Source organism: Poromitra crassiceps (assembly GCF_964638095.1).
Source record: "Poromitra crassiceps genome assembly, chromosome: 26".
Lineage (NCBI taxonomy): Eukaryota > Metazoa > Chordata > Actinopteri > Beryciformes > Melamphaidae > Poromitra > Poromitra crassiceps.
The window spans coordinates 18435281-18446996 of NC_139640.1; the positions used below are offsets into that span (position 1 = coordinate 18435281).

The 11716-nt window shown below is 43.7% G+C and overlaps 1 protein-coding gene across 1 annotated transcript in view; it reads right to left on the bottom strand.

Moving 5' to 3' along the window:
• LOC310798717 (uncharacterized protein) overlaps positions 1 to 11716 on the bottom strand; it is a gene marked incomplete at both ends in the record, with an annotated part of 51327 nt that overhangs the window by 28242 nt on the left and 11369 nt on the right. Inside the window, 3 exon segments of the mRNA XM_083661271.1 lie at positions 506 to 679; positions 2004 to 2177; positions 8344 to 8517. Coding sequence (XP_083517397.1) covers positions 506 to 679; positions 2004 to 2177; positions 8344 to 8517 — 522 coding nt within the window.

Sequence of the window (11716 nt, forward strand, 5' to 3'; positions counted from 1 at the left end):
ATCTCAGCTTGCTCTCCAGCTCAGACAGAACTCAGAGTTATACAGTGTAACTCAGGGCCAAAACTAGTCAAACTCAGTTAAATCTTGATATTAATTCTTCATGGGCAGGTACCCAGTGGAAATATGCTAAATCTGGTATATATGATATCTGCTTCACACTAGTTAAATTCCTAGCTGCTCTATTCTGAATGAGCTGGAGATGTGCCAGTGAATCTAGATGGAGACAGGAGAAGAGAGGTTCAGTAATATAAATGACATATCAAAACAGGAAGGATCTTCTCTCAATCATCCAGGTCATTGGCTATATATGAATGTGAATCAGGACAAAACACATTATACAAAATCAAGCTTATGTACAGTGGAAATGAAAATGCCAAATTAAGCCTTTTTTTCCCAAGTCTTCCTTTGCAGATTTGGGAATACTGACCTGAGAGTTTTGAGAGTAGGGACCTTAGTTTGGGGAAATGCGTCAAACCACCCGAGGAAAGCTGTGAATGGATCTTACCTGAGAGTCTCCAGTCTGCAGTGTGGACTCTCCAGTCCAGCCGAGAGTAACTTCACTCCTGAATCCTGTAGGTCATTGTTACTCAGGTCCAGCTCTCTCAGACTGGAGGACTGGGAGCTGAGAAGTGAGGCCAGAGCTTCACATCTTCTCTCTGACAGCTGACAGCCTCTCAGTCTGCATGACAATTAGTGATGTAGACAACAACTTTACAATGTTTTCCACTTAGTATTCACATCACATTTTGATAAAGCGCTTTTAGTGTTTGTCAGCAGCTGGCACTATCCCAAATAGCACAAAATTAGCCACGGCACTCTGTCGGGTTCCGACAAACACTTTTTGAGACAAACTACATTTTGTCTTGCCAGTAGGTGGTGCTATGCTGAATAGCACTGAACTCTGAAAGGTCTCCCTAAGCGCACTCCCCGAGTCTGACATCATCCCCTCCATTGTGATGTCATCCGCTCCATTGTGATGTCATCCAGTCCCTTGTGAAATTTGGAGTGGGGATGGAGTGATTACCTTGATTGACTTTGCCTATATAGATTAATAAACAACTGTGCAACATCTGCCTTATAGCCTGGTTTACAATCCAGGGTTGTTTATATATACTTAGTCTGTACATTATATACAATTGTATACAATTATTATAATAATAATTATTTCTCCTATACACATATTTATTATAATGGTCACTCTACATCACACCTATTGTATATAATGTAAATAGCAGGTACTTGTTTTATGTACCTATCATCGATGGCCTTGTTTGTTGTTTTAGCTTTTATGCATACCTTTTCTTTTTCCCTTGTAAGTACGAGATCAATGCATGCTGGAGTCAAATTCCTTGTATACATAGTGTACTTGGCCAATAAAGCTGATTCTGATTCTGACATTGATTTTGTGGACCAACATTGATTTTTTTAGACCAACCAAGCAAGTGGCTTATAGACTGTGTATAGATAGTGGCTGGACATGCATTATCCATAATACAAATACAAAATAAAAATAAAAAATCCTTATTAAAACAACCAAACCTAAAGGGAACTTCACTATTTTACATATTATGGATAAATCATGGGGGGAGGGAGGGGTCATCGTTATTTTCATTTTTTTGCGTGCCAGGCCAGTGAAAATATAGAAGTGGTCAGTACAACTCTGATCTACTGGCCAAGTGGGTCAGTGGGGAAAATATTACTTTGAACACTACAGATATTGATATTCACAATAACATGAGATCAAAGCATGGATGATGTTCTCTCAGTCCCCCAAGTTCATGGTTGTGTATGAATATTGGTCAGGAAAAAACATTCTGGAAAATCCTAACTTTCTTTTCAGTGAACATGACAATAGAAAATGGTGCTGGACTCCTGATGTGAAACTTGCAGAGTCTCCCTTTGCAGATTGAGGAATACTGACCAGAGGGTTTTGAAAGCAGGGACCTTAGTTTGTAGAAATCAATGTGTCAAATCAAATAAGGAAAGCTGTGAATGGATCTTACCTGAGAGTCTCCAGTCTGCAGTGTGGACTCTCCAGTCCAGCAGAGAGCAGCTTCATATTTGAGTCCTGCAGGTCATTGTTACTCAGGTCCAGCTCTCTCAAACTGGAGGACGGGGAGCTGAGAACTGAGGCCAGAGCTTCAAAGCTTCTCTTTGACAGCTGACAGCCACTTAGTCTACATGAGAATTAATGATGGTGACAAACAACTTTAAAATGTTTTCCATTTAGTACTCACATCACATTGTGATAAACCTCTTTTTGTCTTTGCCAGTATGTGGCGCTATGCCAAATAGCACAAAACTATAAACGACTACACTCTGTCAGGATCCCAGCAGCACACTCCCCAAGTTTGTTGATCGGACGAACGGTTCTTGAGATAAACCACTTTTTGTGTTGGCAGTAGTCAAATCGCATGGAATTCTGCAATGCACTTTGTCGGGTTCCCAACAGTGCACTCCGCAAGTTTGAAGTCGATCCGATGAACAGTTATTGAGATAAACCACATTTTGTGTTGCCAGTTAGTCTGTACATAGGTATACAAGTATTATTTATTATTAGGGGTTCAAGCCGCGAAGGGGCTAACCCCTATTGTTTTTGCTCCGATTTTTATTTGTATTATTATTTTTATTTTTCCTCATCAGCCGTGACGCAAATTCCCGTGAGTTGTTACATCGCAGAGACCTGAAATTTGGCCCAATGACAGATATTGGTTGTTATTAGATGCTCCAGGGGAAAAAAGGGAAAAAAATTAAAATAATTCGCCCACGGTGGGTACTACAGCGATATTTCGTTTTTAGGCCTCCACAGGCCATTTTAGGGCGTTGTGACATAATCACCATCACCCTTCCCTGTTTTTCTATTGATGACTTTGTTCATATACACCTGGAGGTCAGTAGTCGATCTGGGTGAATCCACCTTGTGTAAAATAGTGTGGTCACCTGGAGGTCAGTAGTTGACCTGGGCTAATGCCCCTTGTGTAAAAGAGTGGGGTCACCTGGAGGTCAGTAGTTGACCTGGGCAAATCCATCTCATGTAAAAGTATGTAGTCACCTAGAGGTCAGTAGTTGACCTGGGCTAATCTATCTCGTGTAAAAGAGTGTAGTCATCTGTGGGTCAGCAGTTGACCTGGACGAATCCATCTCGTGTAAAAGTTTTTACACAATGGCTGGTCTTAGCGCAAAAAAAACACTACGCCAGGCATAGCCTGAGCGCAGATAGTATTCTCCGCACGCAGTGCAGGAAATCCTTGCTTGGATACATTTACGCACAGCATGGATGTCACTCTCCAACACCTTGCGCCTGCACACTCTTCTCTCCTCAGAATCATGTTGATTTTCAACTATAGCCTACATTGCAGAAAAAACACACCTTGATTTAAAATGGTTTTAGTAGGCTACATAATTCCCGACCATACAGGTCTGTGGTGTGTGAGGTATAGGCAACAGTAGATTGCTTTTGAGAAAGTTGTGCTGGCCAGTAGGCTATACAGTAACCTCTTTCCCCGCAATTGCATCATGCAACAATAGCTTAACCCGAGTGGACAATTCTGATATAGGCTATTGAAATAGGCTAGAATTTAAATCTCACACATCCCTACCTATATTAAAGAAGCAAATATTTTTAAATGTGTATGTTATAGCCATTATGAGCGAAACAACTAATTAATACTAATTACAAAAGCATACATTTGTGCAAATGTGTGCTGGTGGAATGAAATTAAACTTCAAATAGAGCAGCATCACGCCATCACTCATCGCGGCTCTCAGTACACTTCGTAATTACGCATGCAGTATAGCGCCGCAGCGGAGATGCAGGAGAAGAGAGCCCGAAAAGCATACATCCGTCCATATAACAGCATGAAAGCTGAAAAACATTTATGGCAACACACACATACCGTTCCCATTATTTGAGCCACGGCAGCATTAATTGCACACTTTTTTATAATGTCCTACTAGGTCTAATTGTTTGTTTTGGTCGGGCTGAGTATATTATGTGACAATGGCGGGCGAGTTGAGCTCGGTCCGTGTCTCAAGCGGGTTGGGCTAGGTCGGATTACAATTTTTTAGGACCGTTGAGAAGAGAACTATTCATGACAACCATCAAGAAAGGAGGACAGCACTGCAAGTTGAATACTTTTATTACCACACAGACTTTTGAGCAGCAGCCCTTTTTCAGCGTGGGAAATGGCAATACTACACAAGGGATTCACAGGTGGGCATGAGCATGTTATTTGATTTCTATGCATAACAGCCTCACATCTCTCTCTCTCCCTCTCTCGTTCTCTCCCCCTCTCTCTCTCTCTCTCTGACTCTCTCCCTCTCTCTTTTCTCTCTCTCACTCTGTCACTCTGCTTGCACTGAGCAATGTGATGGCGGTGGTGCTGTGGCTTTTAAGGGGAGTGATCTCACCTTGTGAATCCTGTTATGGGCATAAACACGCCTATGGAGGTTTGTGCCGAGATAACGTGAAGCGCAGCGTGCCGACACGCCCACAATTAGGGCTTTACGCGCCGCTATTCCAGCGCAAAACGCTAATGCAAAATTACCGCCGTTGCGAAGATAGGGCCCATTATGTTGTATGTTATGATGTTGGCTGATGTTTTTTTATGTAAATGTGCGCATTTGTTTTCCTTATTAACTCATTGAGTGCCAATGACGACTATCGTCGTCAATTCAAATAGTAACGTAGAGTGCCAATGACGACTAAAGTCGTCAATTGCGTTTTTTGACGGTGGGACGTGGATCAAAGCCTGATGCATCTCCTGTGAAAGTATGGTGGATGTTGAATGTGTATAAGCTATTTTACGGACCCATTAGGTGGCGACAGTGCTCTCCAGATTAGAGAAAGGTGAGGAAAAAACAGAGAAGAAGTCATGGGGAAACGGAAATCGCATCGGTATGCATCGATATGCATGAAGCATAACGTTATCTGTGCCTGCAGCAGCCAATCTGCTCCCACAATTGAGCCCCTCCGTCTCCGCTGCGATAGCTGCTCCACATGATTAGTTGTGGAGTTGTTATTATTCACAACTGGAAGCGCTGGGAGCCGGTGACAAATACACGCGGAACGCTGTGAAAAAGCTGGGTGTAGCGCACTTTTCAGTGCAGAGCAAACGCAGCAGAGAGCCACCAGAGACACTCCCACGGAGGTGGGGTTTGCAGTTGAGGGGGGTGGGGCACGCAGGGCAGCATACGACACCGACCCAGACAGACGCAGACAGCAGGACAGGATTGGCAAACACAAGCTAGAATATCTGATGCCCACCAGCAGTAAATCAAGACCAGCAAGAAGGTGTAGGGTCTGCGCACACAGGGGCCAGCGCTGCTGGTTGCAGCTAAAAAATATTATTTTGCCAAACAAAATTCCTTTGTTTTCGCTGTTTTATTGAAGGAAATTATTTTTGAGGTGTCACTACATCAGAAAATATTAGCTTCAGAGTCAGTGATGTGCTTGAAATGCTTCATTTCACAAAAGGCTCATTATCTCAGCTTCTAGTTTGAAACGTCTGTTTTTGGTGAAAATAACCTATCTTCTACTGCTGATAACTAAAGAACGGAAAATTATATCAATAAACTTTTTTTTGCTGATGATACAATAGAGTCTCATCGTTCTTTGGGCGTGTTCGGTGTTTACATAGTAATATCACACAATATTCTGTGGGCCTCGAGAAATCACTGAAAATGCTCTGAAAGGGCTGGCACTGGGAGCATCCGTTTTCCAAAAGTGGCTGGCACTCAATGAGTTAAGATCTTTAAACAGATCATGGCCCTGTCCAGCAGCTAGCTAAACTCAAGTCCGTGTTTGGTCCAAAGCTAATTAGCTTTACCTTCTTGATCTAACTTATTTCTCTCTCTTAAAAAATAAAAAAAATAAAAAAAAATAACCTTAACTTGTACCACTGTTCCTCCAGAAGTTGTAGTTGTCATAGACTGTGTTACATAGTTGATTGCTCTATTGCTGACAAAAATGTTATTGTAAGTCGCTTTGGATAAAAGCGTCTGCCAAATGACGTAATGTAATGTAATGTAATGTATTGTAGGTACCCACTCCATTCACTTCAATAGAACATTAGCTCCCTGTTAGCCGTTAGCGGGGAGACTGGACGTTTTATTTCGGTAAAGCATGAGAGGTTTTTATGTGGATTACACTAGGTCTGGGAGTATGAAGTGCTTGGATGTTTGCCACAACAATAGTTGGGGAGTGCTTATACGGATTGTGCTAAAACCGCTGGTGCCCTGCCTCGACCGATAGCGTTAGCCAGCTAATGTTCGCTAGCCTAACGCTAAACAAATCTGCTGCCTCCTCGCCAGGTTTGGTTTAATGTAACGCCAGCTCAGACTTTTTCTCTCCTCTGGGAAAGCCTTGCGGGACGACATGCGCTGCAAATCAGCAGAGGCTTTTAGCAGTGACGGGAGAGGAGAGAGCTCAGAGAGAGGCCCACTGTCCTTCCTTTTGTTGTGTGACGAGAGAAGTTGGTCCCCCATGCAGCGCATCCAACCTTTCGTCTGTGCATTCAGCAACGTTCCGTCCCATCAGTTCTCACATTATAATGCAGGACTTGTCCTGCATTATACATTCAAAATCTGCGTGAATTTCCAAAAATGTGCGCGATCCCTGCAATCCCGCGCTTTATTCTAAGCCAGGTGTGTGTGTTTGTGTGTGTGTGTGTGTGTGTGTGTGTGAGAGAGAGAGAGAGAGAGAGAGATACAGAGAGAGGGAGGGAGTCACTCAACAATGTCTGGCAAACAAGTTGTCATAACTCATCCTTTTTTGTTTGTGAATGCCATATTTGATGAGTTGTGGGAGGGCTGGGCAGCAGAAATTAAAGCAGGATTTTTTTTAAATCAAATGCATACTTGCTGAAATGTTATTATCATAAATGTGGTTCTCTTCTCCCTATGTATTCCATACTCTCTGGGCTCTATCTTCCCCCTGGCCTTAGGCGCCTACTGGCGTTAAATGCAAAAAAAAACACGCTTTGCGCCTGCCTACCCGTGACTCAGGGAGATAGCATCATGTTTTTATGCCTCGCAATGCGCTTTACGCTGAAGAGGCGTGGCGCAGGGCCAGAATAGGCCAGAATGGGCGTTTAGGCCTTAAATACCAGCCTAAAGCTATCTTCCCAACTGGCGTTAATTCTGCGGTTAGCGCTTTTCAAAACCGGGGATATAGCCAGTAACCTAGGCCTATACTGCAAAAGATAACTGTTGAAAATTCGATGTCTGGTTTTGTCACGAGTAGCATACAGCTGAAGTCTCTCTCGCCATCAAGCAGACAGTGACGGAAGCATGTTTCTTTATGTGCGCCAAGGGGAAAATGACGGACTAAATTGGTGGGAAATGTGGGGCGAGTACTGCGTGTGTAATTACGCAGTAATTACGCGTTATTTTTATTTATTTATTTATTTTAGTGTTATTTATTGATGGGGGTGAGGACGCCACTTGTTACATAAAAACTTCATATGGGAGCATGTAATTATGTGGAACAATTGATTAGCCTGGCATCGATTGATTTGTTTTCAGCACCAAGATGGTTGACAGCTCCAGTTAAGATGCTTCTTAAGAGCCTTCTTTCGCGCTGTCTTAAGAAGGGCATTAAGAAGGCGTTTGTGAAACACTCCCTTCTTTCTTTTTTTTCATATATATTTTCCCCCCGATTTTTTATCCCATTTTTATCCCCCGTTAGTGCTAATTTTAATTTATTTATCCTGGTTGCTGCTCCACCTTGTGCCGATCTGGGGAGAGCCGAAATTGGCTCCATGCTTCCTCCGAGACATGGGCAGTAGCCAGCCGCTTCTTTTCACCTGACAGGGGAAGCTTCACCGGTAGGACATAGCATGTGGGAGGATCACGCTATTCCAACGAGTTCCCCTCCCTCTTAACAGGCACCTCTAACGACCAGAGGAGGCACCACATCAGCGACCAGGATATTGCATGTTTTGGTGTGGGGTTCCTATATGAAGGAAACCTCCTGGGGGCACGGGGAGAACATGCAAACTCCACACAGAAAGGCCCTTTTTGATGACCCCACCCGGGCAGTGGGCACTCGAGGACATGCGGACGGGCACGCACTCCTTCAGCGCTCATAGCATCCCAGGTGGGAATCGAACCCAGGACCTTCTAGCTGTGAGGCGACAGCGCTTACCACTGCGCCACCGTGCCCAAGCCTTCTTCACTCCTTAAGAACGTTCTTATTTGGGAAACACAGCCAATGTAAAATGGTTCTGGAGTCCTGATGTAACACTTAGAGAGTCCCCCTTTCTAGATTAAGGAATACCGACCAGAGAGTTTTGAGAAATGAATGTGTTAAATCATATAAGGAATGCTGTGAATGGATCTTACCTCAGAGTCTCCAGTTTGCAGTGTGGACTCTCCTGTCTAGCAGAGAGCAGCTCCACCCCTGAATCCTGCAGGTTGTTGTTACTCAGGTCCAGCTCTCTCAGACTGGAGGACTGGGAGCTGATAACTGAGGCCAGAGCTTCACAGCTTCTCTTTGACAGCCGACAGCCACACAGTCTACATGAGAATTAATGATGGTGACAAACAACTTAAAAATGTTTTTCATTTAGTACTCACATCACATTTTGATAAATCACTATTTGTGTTTGCCAGTAGATTGTGCTATGCCGAATAGCACAAAATTAGGCACTGCACTCTTTCGGGTGGCCAGCAGCACACTCCCCAATTTTGAAGTTGATCGGACGAACTGTTCTTGAGATAAACAACTTTTTGTGTTGCCAGTAGGTGGTGCTATGCTGAATAGCATAAAATTCGTCAAGGCACTCTGTCGGGTTCCCAACAGCGCACTCCCCAAGTTTGAAGTCGATCAGACAAATGGTTCTTGCGATAAAGCACTTTTTGTCTTGCCAGTAGGTGGCACTATGCTGTTTTCCACAAAATTCAGCACTGAACTCCAACAGGTTCCCCTAAGCACACTCCCCAAGTGTGACATCATCCCCTCCTTTGTGACATCACCCATTCCATTGTGATTGTGAAATATGGAGTGGATGACCTTGATTGACTTTTGCCTAAATAGACCGATAAACAACTGTGCAATCTGACTTATAGCCTTGTTTACAATCCAGTGTGGTTTACATATACTTAGTCTGTACATAGGTATACAATTATTATTATTATTATTATATTGTATATAATGTAAATAGCAGTTAACTTGCTTTATGTTACTCTGATCGATTTTCCTGTTTGTTGTTTTAGCTTGTATGCATACCTTTTCTTTTTCCCTTTTAGGTACGAGGCAATGTATACCGGGGTCACTGAACAACGCTGTGCCATAATCATGATGCATCCAGTCCAGTAGCACTCCGTTTTACTAAAGCCCGTCACAACATTTTCACCCTCAGATATATTGTTATTGAGGCTGTCTAGTAAAGAAAAAAAACATTGCATGGATGCATAACTGGGACGTATCCTAAGTGATGTACCCTGGGGTCATAGGATGTTTCGGCTCTCGCAACATCATACACCCTCGCCCAGGTGACCCAGCCGGGGCTGGCCAAGCCCCAACTTACGTCCCAGTAGCTACCCACGGTCAGCCCTCCAGGAAGGGTCGAAGGTGGTCACGCGGTCAGGGCCACTCAATCCGCTGCTCCGGAACTACTCTGCCGGGACCGGGGGAGGGCTCTGGTACGTAGAGGGACCGGGCTCTGTGGGTTGCCACCCGGCCGGGCTCCTCTCTCGTCTCACCAGGTCTACGACCTGTGCGCTGCACCAGACTCCCCCGCTCCAAACATCTCATTCCGAGGTGATGGTATCTTGGTGGATAACATGCAGTACCAGTACTTGGTGGCACTGCAGTCTCCACTTGCGGCTTGAATGGCCCTCCTAAAAGGCCCCTCGTGGGTTGTTGGGCTTCTTCCTCACGGAAGACGCAGGCTGGGGAGCTAACCCATACTGCTACCCGGGTGCCGTCCCTGTTCCGGCTGTCAACTGACTCTCCAGTAGTCACTATCTTTCCTGGTTGTCACGTAGTCTATTCCTATGAGTCACTAGCTAAGCCAGGCTAACGATCTAATTCCTTCGGAGAGGAGGTGATATTGGCTCTCTACTCCTGAGGAGAGAACTATTTTGGATTTACACACTATGTGACCTTGGCCTTTGACCTTTGACCACCAAAATCTAATCAGTTCATCCAAGGTGATGTTTGAGGCTAATTTGATGAAACTCCGTCAAGGCGTTCCTCAGATATCGCGTTAACAAGCTTGAAAATGAGAGGTCACAGTGACCTTGACCTTTGACCACCAAAATCTAATCAGTTCATGCTTGAGTCCAAGGCGATGTTTGAGGCAAATTTGATGAAATTCAGTCAAGACATTCCTGAGATATTGCATTAACAAGCTTGAAAATGGCGTTCGAGAGGTCACAGTGACCTTGGCCTTTGACCTTTGACCAGCAAAATCTAATCAGTTCATCCTTGAGTCCAAGTCGATGTTTGAGGCAAATTTGATGAAATTCTGATATTGCGTTAACAAGCTTGAAAATGGTGTCCGAGAGGTCACAGTGACCTTGACCTTTGCCCTTTGACCACCAAAGTCTATTCAGTTCATGCTTGAGTCCAAGGCTATGTTTGAGGCAAATTTGATGAAATTCAGTCAAGACATTCCTGAGATATTGCATTAACAAGCTTGAAAATGGCGTCGAGAGGTCACAGTGACCTTGGCCTTTGACCTTTGACAAGCAAAATCTAATCAGTTCATCCTTGAGTCCAAGTCGATGTTTGAGGCAAATTTGATGAAATTCTGTCAAGGCGTTCCTCAGATATTGCGTTAACAAGCTTGAAAATGGTGTCCGAGAGGTCACAGTGACCTTGACCTTTGCCCTTTGACCACCAAAATCTATTCAGTTCATATGCTTGAGTCCTAGGCTATGTTTGAGGCAAATTTGATGAAATTCAGTCAAGACATTCCTGAGATATTGCATTAACAAGCTTGAAAATGGCGTTTGAGAGGTCACAGTAACCTTGACCTTTGACCTTTGACCACCAAAATCTAATCCGATCCTCCTTGAGTCTAGTTTCAAGAGTCCCATTCGGGACTCTTGAAACTATTTTACATCAGATAGTGTCATCTCATGTTTGGCATATGGAACAAACAAGCATAAATTGCTGATTTATAAATTTGTTTGTCTTTGAGGAAGTGTCATTTTGGTACAATACCCAACAATGACAGTATGTGGCAGCAGGACTTAGCTGTCAGGACTGTCAGCATGAGCTGTTGTAAGGATAAACAAGAGACAAGGCATGCCAGACTAACGTTAGTATAGCCGGGCTGTGCAGTAAATGCTATGCTATGCTTCAGTTAGATTTCATCTGTTAAACCATAATTTGTTCCAAAAGGAATTCAATCGTAACGTTAATCAAAATGCCACAGAAACATTAGCTAATCAACACAGAGCTGCAAAGATCGGTTCATCAGATAATTTCCCCTGTATAACACTTGACACAACAATATGTCTGACTACGGATAAATCAGATGATGACGATATGTAATGGAACACAACACAGCTCAAGAATTTCACACATGTTGTACATTGAGACGAACATCTTGTAGCTATCTTGTATTGGGACTGGTGAGCTTTTCCTTCAAGTTTAATGATCTCTTGTCTTCATTCACAGTACTGTCTAGCCAACAAATGATATTGTGTGATACTGTAGCTCTCACAAGCATATTGTACTCCTTTCTGTCTACTTCTGTCCGAT